We start from the raw sequence: 18,257 nt of genomic DNA on the forward strand, positions 1-18,257 counted from the left end.
ATTCTTGCACTGTGGTGTAGTGGGCAAGGACTTTGGCTTCCAGAGTGGTGGGGCAGGGATCAAGGGTCGTGGTTAACAGCCTCAGCCTTCTGAGCAGAAAGATGACCAGAAAGCACAGCCAGGATGGGACTGGCACCAGATGGGCCCTCAACTTCAGGCCTTGCTCTCTCTGGCCTTGGCTATGAGCAGGAGCCTTGAAAGCTCCTAAACTTCCTTTTATCTTGTCTTTTCCCAAGGAGAGTCTGGGTGTGTTTTATGAAAGCGAACAGCCTGGTGGCACTCTGGGGTGGGGTTATGGGGAGAACGTGCTTTCCAGGGAAAGCAGAGATTTGGAATAGAACTCGGTGGTAGCTCTGTGCACACCAGAGCAGCTACCCAGTCAGCCCAGGGCCTGCCTCGGAGCCGCTGCTGCCTGCTGGGGGCCCCACCCTGGTATGTGCCTCTCCCATCTCTTCCCAAGCAGCTCACAGCTTGCCTGCGGGGAGAAGGTAGGCCAGAAAGGGCTTTGTGCCCACGGTGGGTGGGAGCCTCAGGGTCTACGGCTGCGAGAGGGAGGAGAGGCTGCTAGACTGGAATTTAAGTGACTGGGCCAGGAAGAGCAGGTGGGGGAGCTGCGGCCCCAGCACTGGCCAGAGACCCTGGAGTCTCCATTCCAGGGTTGGGGGCCGAACCTGCTGAGCCAGGCCACCCCCTTTCCCACACCCACTCCCAGCACCTGGGGCCGACCTATCCGCTAGCGTCTCCGCCTTCTTCGCCTCACATCCTTGCAGCTCGTCCCACCCTACCCTGGCCCAGTACTCGGCAGCCCACGGGACAGCACTGTACTCCCAGCCCGGCTCTGGAGCAAGACCCGGAAGCCATGGGTATGTGCAGAGGGTTTGGGGGGGAGGAAAAGGCAAGAGAAGTCTACACCACCACCCCGCTCTCCCGCTGTCCTTTATGCGGAGTCCGGGACTCGCGCCTAAGCCCGTGTGCCCAGACCCGTCCTTTCTGAGTTGCGCCCCTACCCCGTCCTTTGCCCCCAGAGGTGCTGGTCCTGGCCGGATACCGCGCGCAGAAAGAGGACGAGCTGAGTCTGGCGCCCGGGGACGTGGTCCGGCAGGTGTCTGAGGGGCCCTCACGGGGCTGGCTGCGCGGAGAGCTGGGGGGTCGTTGTGGTCTCTTTCCCGAGCGCTTGGTGCAGGTGAGGCCAGGCCGCAGGTCGGGTGGTTGAGGGTCTCAATGCGTGCCCACCCCCGGAGCGGAGAGCCGCCGCCCCACCCCGGTCTCCTTGCGTTCGTTTCCAGGCGATCCCGGAGTATCTGCGCGCCGCGGGGGAGGCGCCGAGCCCGCGCTGTGCACGCCGCCGAGGTGAGCGCCAAGCCCAGTGGGCGGGCGGGCGGAACCTGCGCAGCTCGGGCAGCCCCAGCAGGCGGCTCTGGGCGCGGCTCTGGGCGGGGCCGCTGGGGCACTCCGCGGTCTGTGATTGGTTCTTGGGTACAATGCTCCACCTTGGGGCGGGGCTTGGGGTTCTGGCTTGGGAGCCCCTGGCCCGCCCCTCTTGCCGCTCAGGGGACTGGGGCGCGCGGCTCCAGCGGCCTCTCTTTCTCTCTCGTCTGACCCCAGGTCGCCCTGCCAAATCTCGGGGGCCCCAAAGATGGTGCAAGGTGAACTTCAACTACAGCCCAGAGCAGGCAGACGAGCTGAAGCTGCAAGCTGGGGAGACTGTGGAAGTGATAAAGGAGGTGAGGGGACGAAGTGATGAGAGGCTTTGGGCGGAGATGCTTGGAGCTCGTCCCTGCGTGAGAGATGTGTGAAGAGAGGGTGTGGGCGTTGGGGATGCTGAGGGACACAGAAATGGGAAAGTGAGGGAGCAAGGGAGGAGGGAGCATTGGGCAGAATCGGGGCAGAAACAAGGGTGGAAGAATTCTCGAGAGACCCTTGGGGCAGAACCAGATGGCCCTGCGTCCTCCTCCTCCCCAGATTGAGGACGGCTGGTGGCTGGGGAAGAAGAACGGGCAGCTGGGAGCCTTCCCATCCAACTTTGTGGAGTTGCTGGACAGTGGGCCCCCAAGTGAGACCTGCACCCTGTGACCCCGTGAACCCCTGTGACCAGACTCTGCAGTCTCCATTGACCCTTCCAGTGGCCTGAGCCTGTGATCCACGCATCCTGACCCTGTGACCCCTTTGACTTCTCCCATGATCTAAACTGAATCAGCACACCCCCCTAACCTCACTGTCCCCACCAGGCCTCGGGAACCCAGACATGCCTTCAGTCAGCCCTGGTACCCAGCGGCCTCCCAAGGTAAACTGGGTGCAGTGGGCACAGACCTCGCGAGTTCTTCTTAGAGGGGTGGAGGCTCAGCTTGTTCCTCCCTCCCCTTGCCCCCACTAGCTGAGCAGTCTGACCTATGACAGCCCTCCAGACTACCTGCGGACAGGTGAGCACCCAGCCCAAGGGTTCCTCGGAACCCCTTCCGAGCCTAGCTGACTTGGGGAAGGGGGAACCCAGCCAAGCTGATGGGGGAGGGAGTGTCTGAATGATCTGGAGAGAGCAGTTGGCTTTAGTGGACTGACCACCCCCCTACAGTCTCCCGCCCTGAGATCTATAGGGTCCTGTTCGATTACCAGCCTGAGGCCCCAGATGAGTTGGCGCTGCGGAGGGGGGACGAGGTGAAAGTACTGAGGAAGGTAGGAAAGCACAGGGCAGGGGAGGTGGCCAGGAAGGGCACGTTGAGAAGCCGTGGGACCCGGGAAGGCAGGAACTTGGGTTCCTGGCTCACCTCCCCATGGTATCTTGTTCTCCCAGACCACAGAGGATAAGGGCTGGTGGGAAGGAGAGTCTCAAGGCCGAAGAGGAGTTTTCCCTGACAACTTTGTGCTCCCCCCACCCCCAGTGAGTATGGGGGCAGGCATTCAAGTTGGGGGTCAGGAGGGCTGGCAGGCTGCCCTGGACAAAGTTGGGGGTGGTGGTGCTCAGTGGGCATTCAGGCTACCCCTAAATGACAGTGAATCTAGAAATGTGGGAACTCATCAGATTCTGATAACTTTGTTCTTCACAGGTTAAAAAGCTGACCCCACGGAAAATGGTGTCTCGGGAATCAGGTGGGTGCCTGGGAAGCCTGGGATTTGAGGGGGAAGGTGGTGGGATTTTGCTCTCTGGGGCCCCACCAGTTTAGTTGCTTGTAAACACCCACAGCTTCCCAGTGGTGCTGTATTGTAGTCCCTTAGGAGCTACCTCTGTGGGTTAAAGATCTGGTAGGTATCTGTGTGGGTCATTGTGTAGGAATGTGTCAGTTTGTGTGTGTGTATTGTATTTCTTTGTGTGTTTTGAGAATGTGGCTATCAACATGTTTAGATTTGTTTCATTTTATAAGGAAATACAGTGATCAATGAGTCTGTGTTTTTGAGACTGTTTTGTGTGTTTGCACAACACATGAATGTGTCAGTGAATAGTTCTGTGGGGATGTCTTACTTCTCTTTTAATGGAATACTTCACACATGCCAAAACTGCACATAATGTGCTTTGAAACAATAATGGGGAAAAAAAAAACAATAATGAGCACCCGTGAACATTCATGAGCTGTCACCAAACCCAAGAACTAGATTATTGTTAGTGGTTTGTGTGCTCCTTTTCCTTCCCATTCTACTCCCTACCCTCACCGCAAAAGATAATCACGATTCTGAATTTTGTTTTTATAATTCCCTCGAGTTTTTTAATTTACTTACCTATGTATGTGCCTAAATAATGCATCAATTAATTTTTGCTTATTTTTAAGCTTGATAAGAATGGTGTCATGTTTATAGTCTTCTGGGACTTGCTCTTTCCGATCAACATTATATTTCTAAGATTAATCCATGTCATATCTAGATGTAAGTTCATTACTTTTTCTCTGCTGTATAATATTCCTTGCAGGGAATTTACCACAGTTTATGTATGTTTCTGGTCTCCTGATGTTAGCCATTTTCATTGTTTCTAGTTTTTGTCACAACAAATACTGCTGCCATGAACAATTCTGTGCCTGTGTTCTGGTGTGCAGGTACAATCATTTCTCTAGGATACAATACTAGGGATGCCATTCGAGATCATAGGATTTGTGAATATTCAGCTTTTATGAGATAAAGTCAGTTTGGCTTTCAGAGTGATTGTGTACTTTAACGTTAAACCATCAGTGTACGAGAGCCTGTTATTCCAAATCCTCTTCAACACTTGGTTTTAACAGATTTTACTTCTTTTGTGTGTGAATCTAGTAGGTACAGAATAGCATCTCATTGTGACTCCATTTGCATTTCCCTGGTTATAATTGGTTAGGGTTCTTTATATATACTGAATACCAATCCTTTGCAGGTTACATGCCTTACAGATATTTTCTTTCATTGTGGCTTGTCATCTCTTTTTGTATAATGGTGTTCTGTGATGAATGGGAGTTCTTAATTTTAATGTAGACATATCAGTCTATCATGGTTAGCAGGTTTTTTCTTGTCTAAGAAATTCTTCCTGCTCCAAGTTCAGAAAAGTCATTTACATTTTCTTTAAAACTTTTAAAGTGTTGCCTTTTGTTTTTAAGTGCCTTTATCTTTGTGGAATTGATTTTTAATGAGTAACCCAATTCTACTTTTTTCCATATGGGCAATAAATTGTTCTAGCACCCTGTATTACTCTCTGCTTATAAATTTTGCACAGCTTTCATAAGATTTATTTCTAGATACCTCAGACTTTTTTGTTATGTCTGTTAAAAAATTAGATAGGGGCCCCTGGCTGGCTCCATTGGTGGAGCGTGCCACTCTTGATCTTAAGGTTTTGAGTTTGAGCCCCATGTTGGGTGTAAATACTACTTAAAAATAAAATCTTGGTGCACCTAGGTGGCTCAGTTAAGCATCTGCCTTTGGCTCAGGTCATGATCCCCACATCCTGGAATAGAGCCCTGGCCCCGCATCGGGGGCTCTGCTCAGCGGGAAGCCTGCTTCTCCCTCTCTCACTCCCCCTTCTTGTGTTCCCTCACTCACTGTGTCTCTCTCTGTCAAATAAATAAATAAAAATCTTTAAAAAAGTAAAATCTTAGGAGCACCTGGGTGGCAACGTCGGTTGAGTGTCTGCCTTTGGCTCAGGTAATGATCTCAGGGTCCTGGGATCAAGCCCCACATGAGGCTCTCTGCTCTGCGGAGAGTCTCCTTTTCCCTCTCCCTCACCCCCGCTCATGCTCTCTCTCAAATAAATAAGTAAAATCCTTAAAACCTTAAAAAATATATAAATAAATAAATTATTAAACTTTATTTTAAAATATCCTTCTGTTTATTTCAAGAATATAGAAATGTATTGATTTTTGTATATTGATTTCATAGCCGGTCATGGTACTAAAAACTGATTATTTCTAATAATTTATCTGTACTTTAAAAAAATTTGTTTATTTAAGAGAGAGAGAGGAAGCAAGAGAGAACATGAATGGGGTGAGGGCCAGAGGGAGAAGCAGACTTCCCACTGAGCAGGGAGGCCAATGTGGAGCGTGATCCCAGGACTCTGAGACCATGACCTGAGCCTAAGGAAGATGCTTAACCAACTAAGCCACCCAGGCAACTCCTCCCCTGCCTTTTGTTTTTTTCTTTTTTAAAAATTTATTTATTTATTTCATAGAGAGAGCACAAGTAGGAGGGGCAGAGGGAGAGGGAGAGAGAATCTCAAGCAGACTCCGTGCTGAGTGTGGAACCCATTGTGGGGATGGATGTCAAGACCTGAGCTGAAACCAAGTCAGATGCTTAACCAACTACACCACCCAGGTGCCCCTATCTTGAGCTTCTTTTTATTTTTTTAAGCTTTTGTTTGTTTATTTATTTATTTATTTATTTGAGAGAGAGAGAGAGAGACATAGTGAGAGAGAGAACACAAGCAGTGGGAGTGGGAGAGGGAGAAGCTGGCTCCCAGCTCAGCAGAGAGCAAGATGCAGGACTGGGGCTCTATTCCAGGATGCTGGGATCATGACCTGAGCCAAAGGCAGATGTGTAACAACTGAGCCACCCAGGCCCCCCCATCTCTAGCTTCTTAGTAAGTTTTCTATGAAGATAGTCATGTCATCTGTGACTAATGACAATTTTGCTCTGTCTTTTCCACTCCTTATGTCTTTTTTTTTTTTTTTTAAAGATTTTATTTATTTTATTTGACAGACAGAGATCACAAGTAGGCAGAGAGGCAGGCAGAGAGAGAGAGGAGGAAGCAGGCTCCCTGCTGAGCAGAGAGCCCGATGTGGGGCTCGATCCCAGGACCCTGGGATCACGACCCGAGCTGAAGGCAGAGGCTTTAACCCACTGAGCCACCCAGGCGCCCCTCCACTCCTTATGTCTTTTCATTTTATTTTCTCATTCTACTATAGTGGCTAGGGACTCAACACATGGATGGAAGTTGTCGTGTTAAACATCATTACCACATTCCTGATTTTAAGTGGAATGTTTCCAGCTTTTCTCCTTTAACAGTGAGACTTACTTAGAACCTTTTTTTTTTCCTTTTTATTTATTTATTTATTTATTTATTTATTTATTTAAAGATTTTATTTATTTATTTGACAGAGAGAGAAAGAGAGCATACAAGTAGGAGGGAGCGGCAGGCAGAGGGAGAGGGAGAAGCAGACTCCCTGCTGAGCAGGGAGCCTGATGTGGGGCTCAATCCCAGGACCCCAGGATCATGACCTGAGCTGAAGGTAGACCCTTAACTGACTGAGCCACCCAGGTGTCCCTAGATCTTTTCTTAGATACTTTTTTTGTCAGATTAAGAAAGGGCCTTTCTATTTCTAGTTTATTTGTAATTTTTATGAGTGTGTGCTGAATTTTTTCCAAATTGTTTATGTGAATCTTTTGAAATGATTTCTCTGAGTTTTCTCTTTTAATCTGTCAATGTGATAAAAGACATTTGTAGAATTTTCTAATGTTAAGCCACCTTGTATTCTTAGGATCAATTAAATTGGTTATGGTTTTATTATCTTTTCATATACTATTATCATATACTGTTATCTTTTCATAAACCTTTTTCTTTTTTTTTTTTTAGATTTTATTTATTTATTTGACAGACAGAGATCACAAGCAGACAGAGAGGCAGGTGAAGAGAGAGGAGGAAGCAGACTCCCTGCTGAGCAAAGAGCCTGATGTGGGGCTCGATCCCAGGATCCTGGGATTATGACCTGAGCCAAAGGCAGATGCTTAATGACTGAGCCACCCAGGCAGTCCTCTTAACTTGATTAAATTTGCAAAGACCCTTTTACAACTGCTGTTCAAACGGCTTTACCTTGGAACTCAGATGGGAGGGAATCTTGCATTTTAGGAGGCTTGCAGTGTTCTTTCTGTTTCCTGGTCCCTGGGTAACCATGGCTGGCCAGAAATCTAGCTAAAATTCTCGAATCAGTTTTCTTTTCTTTTTTTTTTAAAATTATTTGTTTATTTTTATTTATTTATTTTTTAAAGATTTTATTTATTTATTTGACAGAGAGATCACAAGTAGGCAGAGAGGCAGGTAGAGAGAGAGGGGGAAGCAGGCTCCCTGCTGAGCAGAGAGCCTGAGAGCCCGATGCGGAGCTCAATCCCAGGACCCTGAGATCATGACCTGAGCTGAAGGCAGAGGCTTAACCCACTGAGCCACCCAGGTGCCCCTAATTATTTGTTTTTTAAAGTAATCTCTACACCCAACGTAGGCCTCAGACTCACCACCCCCAGATCTAGAGTCTCATGCTCCACTGATGAGCCCCCAGGCGTCCCGCGAAAACCCTTTTCTATTGCACCTTTTGTTTTCAAGCTTCATCTTGTTCTAGTATGTGTTGTACTTCATTCCCTTTCGTTGCCCAATAATATTCCGTTATGTGAATGTCTGAGATTTTATCCATCTGCTTGCCAGTGGACATTGTGTCGTTTTTACTTTTGGGGGTAGGAACATTTGTGTATGAGTTTTTGTATTGGCTGTTTCCATTTCCCTTGGGTATATGCCTAAGAAAGGGATCTCTGGCCGCTAGGATAACTCTGGGTTTAGCTTTGAGAAGAACTGTCACAGTTTTCCAAAATGCTTGTCCCGTTTTATATTCCCACCAGCAATGCAGGACGGTTCTGCTTTTTCCACGTCTTCATCATTTGTTACTCTCTTTTTTGTCCTAATCATCCTAGTCAGTGTGGGGTGGTATCTCGTTGTGGATCTGCTTTACCTTTCTCTGCCCGCTTACATGTTGAACGTCTTTTCATAGGTTTATTCCCAATTTGTATATCTTTCAGAGAAATGTCTATTTGGGTCCTTTGCCTCTTTTTTCATCAGGTTCGTTGACTTTTGACTGTTGACTTGTAGAGTTTTTTCAGTGTCTTGAGAAAAGTCCCTTATCGGGCATTGACTTTGCAAATATTTTCCCCCATCCTGTTGTCTTTTCACTTTCTTACTGGTGTCCTTTAATGCACAAAAGTTTTACATCTGAAGGAAGTCCCATGTCTGTATTTTCTCTTTGGTTGCTTGTGGTTTTGGTGTCCTGTCTATGAAACCAGTGCCAAGTCCAAGGCTGCACCCTAATCAAGTTACCTCCCTCCACCATAGCAGCAAAGCTGCCAATCCTTGCAACCAGCCCCTCGCTGCAGAGCAGTGTCTGCACAGACCAGGCTGGCGGGAGCGCGGCAGGGATGGGGGCAGGCGCCGGCAAGGGCGCCATCAAGCATAAAATGCTTCTCAGGTTATCATATGTCTTTGGTCCATTTCCAAAGCCCGGCAGTGGTGGTTTTGTCCAGCTTTCTAGTTGCCTTGCGAGGTGAGGATTTGTCGACCACGTCATTCAGCGGTAGCCAAACCCCCTTTCATTATGCATTCTTTCCACCTCTGCTTTCAAATGTTCTGCTCCTTCTATCACTATGCTTCCAGCTTACTAATTCTCTCCCTGGCTTTTTGGCTGTTTTACCTGCTCTTTAACCTATATTTGATTTATTTCAAGAATGCTGTTTTTCGGGACGCCTGGGTGGCTCAGTGGGTTAAACCTCTGCCTTTGGCTCAGATCATGATCTTGAGGTCCTGGGATCAAGCCCCACATTGGGTTCTCTGCTCAGCGGGAAGCCTGCTTCCCCCTCTCTCTCTACATGCCTCTGCCTACTTGTGATCTCTCTCTGTCAAATAAATAAATAAAATCTTTAAAAAAAAAGATTAAAAAAAAAAGAATGCTGTTTTTCATCTCTAGTTGCTCAGTTTTCCTTCCCGCCCCCAGACTTGCCTGTTTATTCCCGATGGTCCCTTTGTTGCCTGCCCCGTAGCACAGCTGTGCTCTCTGACAATTCTAGCACCTGCTGTGCGTCGTATCTGCTGACTCCCATTGTCAGTGGCCTGCCTTTTCGTGTGTTTTGTGATCTTGGTGTGTGAGCTCAGGACTTGATCCCAACCTGAGGAAGTTCCCGCCTCGGGAGGGGAAGTCTTCTTCCAGAGAGGTCTTGCTTCTACTTCTGCTGGGAGCCAAAGGGCACCAATCACCAGAGACCAGAGATCACCAGAGCCCTCTAGAAGAAAGGGGTGGCACTGCTGTGTCGCTACCAAGCTTGGGGCCTGTGGCGGGGGCTCACCACTCCCGGGTATCGGTTCCTCATCACAGGCCCAGGCTGTGGAGCCACAGTAGCATGGCCCTCCTACTACCTTTCTGGCCTCAGTTTCTCCCTTTTTGTGGACCTCCCCTGCTTCTTTGAGGTCCACCAGTGCCTCAAAAGTGTATCCTCCGGGGACAGGATTGCTTTCTAGTGGGAGGGCCCTCCCAAGCTCCTCATCCATTAACGCACGAGAAACTGAAGTCAGAGTGAATGTTCACGGAGCTTTGACTCCATGCCCCATACTCTTCTAAGCAGCTCATACGAGTGGGGTCCCTCCAACCTCATAGTAGCCCCCCCACCAGGTGGATACTGTCATTATGCACGTTGTACAGACATGGTACCAGGGCACGGGGCGGCTAAGTGACACAGCTGGTCCTTGCACAGCTGGCGCAGAGTGGAGCAGGACGTCAGAGCCTGGCTTCCGGCTCCGGGGTCTGCACCAGCACACTGTGCATCCCGTCAGGATTCGTGTGCATGTTTGCGTGTGAGACCGTGTGTGTGACTAAACGCCAGCAGGTGTGTGTGCCTAGGCCGGAGCGGCTGCTCGGTGCCCACAGATGTGAAGGTCACTGCGTGTGACTGTTCACTCTGACCTTACCTTCTCAGCGTGGCCATCTCTGACCACCCCATTTAGAATTGATATTCCCCTGCTTGTTCTTCCTCAGTAACAGCCAGTAACTCTCTCACACACAATACAGTCTACTTTTGCTTATATCTGCTCCCCCCTTGGAAGCCGAGCCCACCCTGACTGCTGTGGGAACACGCTGTAGGCAGGGGGAGTGCGGCCAGGGCCCATGTAGGAGGCTCCTGCCCTAGTCCTGGCCAAGGGGGTGGTGCCTTGGGCTAGCGTGCTTAGTGGCACTCTAAGGGTTGAATTCAGGACCTGTTTTGAATGTGGAGCAATCAGGATTTACTCGTGGTTTGGATGGTACAGCATAAGGGAGTGAGAGAGGTCAAGGGTGACTCATTTTGTCATCTGGGCGAGTGGGTGAGTGTGGGAGGGGAACACTGGAAAAGAGTCAGATGTGGGGGACGGGAAGTGAGAGCTCAGTGTTGGGTCTGTTAAGTGTGTGATGCCAGTTAGCTCCCCGAGTGGAAAGGGAGAGGACCCTGGGATAGGAATCTGGAGTTCAGAGGCTGCGGATGAAAATGTGGGAGTCATTGGCTTACTGATGCTAATTAACTCCATAAAACTGGGTGAGATCTCTAAGGGAGTGAATGAGATAGAGAAGACCAAGAAGTTCTAGGGCAGGGGGGGTTGGATTGGGAAAGGCTATTGCTGTGGGCTAAGAAAAAGATAAAGTCTGTACCAGGGAGGCAGCCATGGGCACTGAGCAGGGAGCAGGTCGTCGAAAAGTATGGATAGGAGCGCCTGGCTGGCTCAGTCTGTAGAGTGTGCAACTCTTGATCTCAGGGTTGTGAGTTTGAGACACATGTTGGGCACAGAGATTACTTAAAAAAAAAAAAGTATGGATAAAAAACTTGGCAGGATATGAAGCCATGTCCTCTCCACAGCCTTCCCTGACAACTGTCTCCTGCTAGGTGTCCCTTCGGGTTGCTCCCATGGTTCCTTATGTCCACGTGGCATGAGGGTGGTCAGCTTCCCCCAAGTTCTGAAGAAGCAGAATCAAATGTTCATCTCTTGTCCCTCGTCCCCTATGCAGAGGACAGGGCCAGCAACTGTTAGACGGATGGATAAGGGAGTGAATGAGTGCCACACTCCCTTCTCCTCTCCCAGCTCCTATAAAGGAACCAAAAAAGGTGACGCCCAAATCAGTCCTCCCTACAGTCAAGAAGCTGGTGACAGCCCCCCCTAGGCCCAGCAAAGCCAAGTAAGGAGCAGGGTTGGGGGGGTGGGGAAGGAGGAGAGTACAAAGGAAATGCTGCTCCCTGTTGCCCACCTCCTGGTCTGATGGGGATATGTTCCAGGCCTTCTTGGACACCCAGCGGAGACAGTCAGAAGCGCCCCTCCCGAGACTTGGGTAGGTCTCCTTGCCTCCCTCTGGTGGGAAGGATTGGGGGACCGGGATAGGGTGGCTGTGCTGAAGGACAGAGACGGGGAGAGACTTGGGGTCAGAGGAGCCTGGACCCCTGAGGTTCTGCTCTCACAGGCTCCGGTGGCGGCTTCCTCAGCGGGGGTCCAGGCCACCCTGGTAGAAAGGGACCAAAAACCCAGGCTTCCCGGCAGCGCTCTGCAACCAGTCAGGTAAGAGGTCCTGAGACACCGGGACCACCGACAGAGTCCGGTTCCCATATCCCTGGGATATGTGAGGGGGGAAGGATCCCAGGCCAAGGGGAACCTGACTCAAACTGTCAAGCTACCCATCCCTCAGCTGAGCCCTCACCCCCGTCACCACAGGAGGAAGAGCAGAGCAGCCTAGCGAAGGCCTCTCCTGTGAATAAAACTCCCATTCTGGACAAGACCCCCAGCCCAGAGAAGACTCTGTCTCCAGATAAGGCCCCCACTCCAGAGGAAACCCTGACTCCAGATAAGGTCCCCGTCTCAGAGGGGGCCCTGACTCTAGAGTTCAAGGCCCCAGCCCTAGGGAACCCCACCCCACAGGAGGGCCTGACTCTAGACAAGGCCCCCAGCCCAGACAGCCTCATTTCTGTGGATGCGACCCCTGCCCCAGAAGTCCCACCAGAGGATGAACTCCTTGACCCAAAGATGGTCCCTCCTGGGGATGAGGTGCCCACCCTGGAAAAGGTCTTGACTCCTGAGCAGGTGCTCTCTGAAGAGGCCTCCACTAGAGACAACACTCAATTCCATCACTTCTCTCCGGAGCAAGCCCTGCCGAAGTTCACGTCTCCTGTGGCCAATGAGGCTCGATCCCAAGAGGTCCACATGCCAGAGAAGGCCGATCTCTGCATGAATGCACACCCTCTTGATCAGAGCGACGGCTCCCCATTCCAGTCTAAGTCCAAGCCAGGGTCCATGCCTGCCCTTGAGAAGGCTACAACCCTCCTCCAGGAGGCACCTGGGAAGCATGAGGGTACCCCAGAAGAGGCAGCACTCCCCAAACAGGAGGTGGCCCCCAAAGAGGTAGACCCTGCTCAAAAGAATCCTCATTCTATCAAGTCGACTCCAGACCCCCAAGAGACTCCCACCCCACTTTCCCTGGTTCCGCAAAATCTCACGGACAGCGAAAGTGACAGAGGCGATATCATGAGGCTACAGGACGAGATGGAATCTTTAAGGAGGTCGCTGGAGCGGATGGGGGTGCAGCTGGAGTAAGTGGGGAGGAGGGAGGAGCGGGGTCAGGAAGGGGGCCGGTGGCTCTAAGCCTGCCCAGCCCACCCCTCCCCCTCGACCTCCCGTCTGCAGGAGGAAGCTGACGGACATCTGGGAGGAGCTGAAGAGCGAGAAGGAAAAGCGCCGGCTGCTGGAGGTGGGTGGGGTGCGTGTCTTAGGGGGCTGGAGGCTGACCCTCCCCTGAAGGCCTGTCCTGACGCCCTCTCCCGATTAGGTGCAGATGAAGCAGGGGACTCGGGAGTCGGGGACCCAGGGCTCCATCCACGCGCAGACGCAGACGCACTGAGCGTGGGCCCGGCAGGGACCATGGCGGGACCTGGGAGCAAGTCACCTCCGGCCACCCACGTCCTTGCACACGACTTTGAGAAACGCAAGAAAGTAAACCGCAGTGTACGCGCTCGCCGCGCCTGCCTTGTCCGTGCGGGGGCGGGGCCTGCGTGGCGGGGGCGGGGCCTGCCGGGCGCTCCCGGCCCTCCGCATTCCGGACGGTTTCTCCCGGGCACATCTGGCCAACATGTGGCTCCCATTACCGATCCCAAGGCCTCCGCGCGGCTATTTTTATCCACCGGATGGCGGGGGCGGGTGGGGGGTGTCTCCTTCGGACGTCTGCCGGGTGCTGGAGAAATGGCCGGCAGGAGGGGCCCAGGCGGGGTCGGGCTCTGCCCGCGGGCCCGGATTCCGGAATCCAGCTGTGCGCCAGAGGAGGAGGGCGGGCCTGCTCTGGAGCCGGGACCCCTCCCAATTGGCCCCATAGTTCGCTCGGAAGAACTCGCTGTAACGCTTCTCTGCTCGGAGCCCCGCTCAGGCACACACGGTTAACACGGGCTAATAGTGCCTCAGGATCAAGGGCAGGGTCCCGGGGCCTGTGTGTGTGTGTGTAGTGATGCAGGATCCTAGGGGCAAAGTGCGCCCAGGCCTTCGCCTGGGAAGGAATGCATTTGTGAGGAAGGAATGCGAGTGATAACTTGTTCTGTGCATGAGGCTGTGAGGTGGTGGAGAGAGGTTTTTTTTTTTTTTTTTTTTTTTTTTCAGTCTGTGAACTGAATGCAAGCATGTATGCTCAGGTGTTGGGTGGGTTGATGGAGGTGGTCAGCCTGGTTAAAAGAGTCGAGTAGTGTCTCAATCTGGGTCCCCCTGCATGGCAGGAGCCTGGAGGACGTTGGGGACAGAAGTAAGAGAGGGAGACTGAGTCACTGAGAATGCAGTTTTCATTGGTCACTTATCTCTTAACCGATCGCAGGAGAAGGGCTGGGAACCCTGTGCCCTGTCCTCCTCCCCCGCGGGCTTTCTGGCAGGACTGGGGATCTCAGAAGGTGGGGGTCCAGGTCCAATGGCACTGGGGAGCCGTGGGGGCGGGGCCTCCATAGCACCGTGGGCAGGGGCAGTCCCAATGTCCTGGGGCAGCTGTGAGTTCCTGCGCATGTCCAGTACGCAGAGCCCCTTGAAGCGGGAAAGGGCCGGTCAGTAATAGTGCATGCGACCCAGGGTGCCTGTGGCCGTGGGGCTGGGCCCCAGCGTGCCAGTGCCCAGCAGGTCCGGCTGCCCAGTGCGCCAAATCTCCCTTAGGATCCGTTCCCGCTCCTCCAAGCGCTGCGCCCGCTCCAGCTCCTCTGCCGACGTGAAGACGTTTACGCTCAGCGGCCCGTCTGGCTCAGCCGTCAGCTCTGGGCCCTGCAGCGTGTCGTCGGGGCCCAGCCGCGTCATCGTGTCCTCCTCCTCGTCCTCGTCGTCCTCGGGTTCGAGGGTGCTGCTGCGGGGGTCCCGGCGCGGAGCAGGGGCCCGGGGCCGCGGGCGGGGAGCGCAGGAGATACTGATGACTAGTAGGCACAGCGTTAGCAGCAGGCCAAAGCAGACTCCCAACACGAAGTAGAGGCCAAAGCTCTCGGGGTTAGCTGGGGGATCAGAGGGCAGAAGTCATGGAGGAGCCCTGCCTCCCTGGCGGGTGGGAGTTATCCCACTGCGGAAGGACTCCAGTGTCGAAGTTTGGAGGGCAAGGGCAGTCCTCCTTATTTGAAAGACATTAGGTAGCCGCCATCAGTCAGCGAGGGACGGGGAGGATGGGGCTGGGAGGTGGGGAGGGAAGGGGAGTGGGGCCTCAGAGGGGCAGGGAGGGGCCCATGCCCCCCGGGGCCCGCCCTCACCGCGGATGTGCGCGTAGGCCGCCAGGCTGTTGCTCAGCAACTCCATGTCCCTCCGTGGGGCATCCATGCTGCTCTGGGGGCGGATGGGCAAGCCCCCCGTCAGCCTGCGGGGTCAACAAGGTCAGATCCCAATCCCCAGCCCGGAGCTGATCCTGACCCCACCTCCTCCGGGTAGCTCCCCTCGCTGGAAGAGCAGCCCCGGGGTCCAAACTGGAGACAGCAGCTCTCTAACTTTGTTACAGACCTGGGCCCTGCCTGGGAGATCCTTTCCCTGGACGCAGACGTCCCTCCAACTTGAGGGGTCAGGGAAGTGGGCCGCAGGAGGCTCCGCCCCCTTGTGGGGTCCCCAAATGACGCCCGGTTTCGCCGTCCCGGTAGTGGGATGGAGGAGCGAGACGCGAGTGCCTTTTCCACTCCCAGGGCGGGCTCCAGAGGCGAAGCCGCCTCCCTCTCCCCTCCAGCCCGCCCCGCCGGGACCCACCGGCCCAAAGGCCGGGGCTCACTCACCGTCAGCACCCCGCTTCCCCGCTGCCGGCCCCGGCGCGTCCGGCGGCCGCATACACCCAAGACCCGGCCGCTCCCGCCCCGTCCGGTCCCAGCTTCCCCGCCTGCCCGGCTCGGCTCCCAGGCCGCGGCAGCGCGGGCCGGACACGGGCCGATGGACCAGCCGGCCGAAAGTTTCCTCGGAGGAAAGAGGAGGAGCGGGGCGGGGCGGGGCGGGGGGGAGGCGGGGAGGAAAAGGGCCGGGAGAGGAAGGGGAGAGGAGCGAGCGACTGGGAGGAGGGGGAGCGCGGCCGGCGGGGCCGTCTGCTCTCCCACAGGAAACCGCTGGGGAGGCTGGTGGCAGGGTCCCGCCCCCAAGCTACTAATAACAAAAATAATGAAGTTTTGCCTATGTCTCTCTCTCTGTGTGTGTGTATGTATGTGCCCTTTGTAATATTCTTTCATTTAATTCTAACAATCCTATAAAGTGAGTACCATTGTCGCCACTTGGCAGATAAGTAAACCGAGTCACGGAGATTGAATAACTTGACTAAAGGATCAGTATTTGAACCCAGTGCTCTTGGCCCCTAGAGCCCGGGGCTCTTAACCTCTTCTCTACACCTTGCTCTTCTTCCCAGAAGGCCCTCTCACCCAGGAAGTCTGCCCCTCTTCTGCAGTACTCCCCCAGATCGTGAGTTTACAACAGAGGGGGCTCCGGCTGGGAGAGCACGTCCAGCTGGCAGAACTTCTGTCACACGGGGTTAATGAATGTTGGGCTGGAGCTTGGAGCGGGGAGCAGGTCAGCCTTGCCCAACCCGCCTGGAGGTTCTGCTGGCTCTGTGCTCTTCTGCACCAGAGCCTGCCCGGGAGATGCATTTTGTCCTGGCTCAACCTGCGCCTGTGCTCGCCTGCGTTTCCACCTGGGCTCCGCTTGTGCGCGCCATGTGTTGTGTGATCCATGTGTGCGGCCTGGGTCGTCTTCCTGCTCAGACTGTCAGCAACCCCCCCTTCTGGGCCCCCCTTCCTGGGCTGGGGCTTGGGTGAGGGGGAGGCCTTCTTGGCGGGAGCCTCAGAGAGGAGGAGGGAAGGAAGGGGGAGAGGAAATTGCAGACATAGCTGAAGGCGCGGCCTGAGGCCTGTGGGCCGGTGACCCCCCTGTCTGTCCAGGCTAGAGACCCCCCATCCCCAGTCCTGAGACTGGGTTCAAGCAGGGGGCAGATCTAGATGGAGAAAGGACAGACGGGCTCCCACGGAGATGGGAAAGGACTCCTGGCTGTCTTTCTGACTGTTGAGTCTGTTTTGTGAGCGTGTGTGCAGGCATTTCTGCCTCTATTTGTGTATTTGTGTGTGTCTTTCCTGTTTATCTGCTTGCGCATTTGGGGGGGAGGGCGGGTACTGCTGCATGCAAACCCCTGCAGCTGCTGGTCAGCAAATGCTCCGTCCTGGGAATGGGGAGGAGCTCCTGGGAATGGGGTTTTGGGGGGGGGGAAACAGGACAGACACAAACCCCTGCCCTCATGGAGCTGGCTCCCGGTGGAGAGACAACCATTCCATGAAGAAGGTAGCCTCGGTGCTGCTGAGGCTCGGAGCGATGGAGCGCACCTGCTGGCCGCTCTTCCGGGCGCGTGGGAGGGGACACCCGAATCCTGCCGCGTGGGGCTCGGCGAGAGCTGCGGCAGGAGTCACCAGGCCTCGAAGCCAGAGGGCCTTGGGGCGCCTCTCTCCCGGGTGCAGCGGAGGGGGCGTGGGGGCCCCCCCGCGGGGGACTTCGGACGTTACTGTCCATGTGGCGGGGAACCTGAGAGTCTGGGGGGTTGGGGGTAGCGTCACGGTTCATGACGGACTGTGGAGAGACCCCGGTGGGGACCCGGGGCAGCACGGGCAGCCGCGGGGCGGGCATGGGAGCCCGGAGAGCGGCGAGGGCCGCAGCTGTGCGGGCAGGCGGCGCCCAGGGCTGGGTCCAGGAAGTGCCGCTGTCCAGGTGAGGCGGGGTCACCTTTCGAGGCGATGTCAACGATTCCCGCCTTGCCTGAGGCTGTGAGGGAAAGAGGACGTAGACCACTGCTTGACGCTGGGCCGGAGCACCTGAGGGAAGCGTATGTGGGGTGCAGGTTTTGAGGGGTGGTCAGAGTTGCCTTTGAGATGATTTGAGATGTGCGTTAGATACCCGGGGGAGGTGTCAGGCAGGGGAGCTTGGGAGGAGTCTGGGCTCGACATGAGTTTGGGAGCCCTCGGCGCAGAAGATGGATGGAACTCCCTGGGAGTGGGTGAGATCATCTGTGGGGCGGGGAGGGAGGAGAAGCCGCTGAAGCCCGAGCTCTGCTTGCGCAACCTTGAGGGTTCTCGTGGGGGAGGAGTCAGGAGATCGCGGGGGCGGGGTCAGGGTGGAGAAGGTGTGGGGAGACACCCTTGAGGTGGGAGGAAGAGCCGGCTGGGCATCACACTGAGCAGACAGGTGGACGTCCGGCCAGAATCTAACCACTGGCCGTGGTATCAGTGGGTTTCCAAGAGCGCGTGGGTTCACTGGAGGCCTTCCATCCATGGGAATGTTGGTGTGTGCTGCAGCTGTCCTCCACCGACCTTGTGTCTTGAGGATGTTGGTCTGAGTCCCTAGGGCGCCCACCTGCGTCTTCCCGAGGGGCCACGTGCACGCCTCTCCTCATTCACGAGAGCACACCAGGTTTGGGATCCGTTCGTGTTTAGCTATTGCGGTGCTATGTGGACCTCTGGGTATGGCTGAGCTGCTGACACAGGTGTCTGTGCCTTGGTGTGTGACTCAGCCCTGGTGAAGCTGGTGGCCATGCTGAGCAGAGTGGGGGCTGAGA

At 54.3% G+C, this 18,257-nt stretch overlaps 2 protein-coding genes across 5 annotated transcripts; one reads left to right on the top strand and one right to left on the bottom strand.

Moving 5' to 3' along the window:
- The first annotated feature begins 376 nt into the window (after window positions 1–376).
- Window positions 377–13,208, top strand: SH3D21 (SH3 domain containing 21). 3 transcript variants are annotated; one of them, XM_032877266.1, is made up of 17 exons: window positions 377–432; window positions 713–863; window positions 1,026–1,183; window positions 1,287–1,350; window positions 1,606–1,724; window positions 1,963–2,053; window positions 2,229–2,284; window positions 2,375–2,420; window positions 2,570–2,670; window positions 2,789–2,875; window positions 3,042–3,084; window positions 11,294–11,387; window positions 11,485–11,537; window positions 11,667–11,761; window positions 11,915–12,786; window positions 12,881–12,944; window positions 13,023–13,208. In XM_032877266.1, exons 2-17 carry the CDS (start codon window positions 860–862, stop codon window positions 13,092–13,094), a joined length of 2,019 nt encoding a protein of 672 aa, XP_032733157.1. In that variant the 5' UTR covers window positions 377–432; window positions 713–859; the 3' UTR covers window positions 13,095–13,208. The 3 variants fall into 3 exon arrangements, with proteins under 3 accessions (XP_032733157.1, XP_032733156.1, XP_032733155.1); XM_032877265.1 differs by lacking the exons at window positions 377–432; window positions 713–863; window positions 1,026–1,183; window positions 1,963–2,053 and having other exon boundaries at window positions 1,293–1,350; XM_032877264.1 differs by lacking the exons at window positions 377–432; window positions 713–863; window positions 1,026–1,183; window positions 1,287–1,350; window positions 1,963–2,053 and having other exon boundaries at window positions 1,557–1,724.
- A 790-nt stretch (window positions 13,209–13,998) lies between these two features.
- On the bottom strand, window positions 13,999–15,647 carry EVA1B (eva-1 homolog B). Of its 2 annotated transcripts, none has more exons than XM_032877268.1 (3): window positions 15,457–15,647; window positions 14,950–15,022; window positions 13,999–14,700 (listed from the first exon to the last, which is right to left on the bottom strand). In XM_032877268.1, the coding sequence occupies exons 2-3, from the start codon at window positions 15,014–15,016 to the stop codon at window positions 14,270–14,272; spliced, it is 498 nt and encodes a 165-aa protein (XP_032733159.1). In that variant the 5' UTR covers window positions 15,017–15,022; window positions 15,457–15,647; the 3' UTR covers window positions 13,999–14,269. The 2 variants fall into 2 exon arrangements, with proteins under 2 accessions (XP_032733159.1, XP_032733158.1); XM_032877267.1 differs by having other exon boundaries at window positions 14,950–15,053; window positions 15,457–15,646.
- Window positions 15,648–18,257: the final 2,610 nt, after the last annotated feature.

The sequence above is a fragment of the Lontra canadensis genome, unplaced genomic scaffold (genome assembly GCF_010015895.1).
Source record: "Lontra canadensis isolate GAN:19392208 unplaced genomic scaffold, GSC_riverotter_1.0 scaffold60, whole genome shotgun sequence".
Lineage (NCBI taxonomy): Eukaryota > Metazoa > Chordata > Mammalia > Carnivora > Mustelidae > Lontra > Lontra canadensis.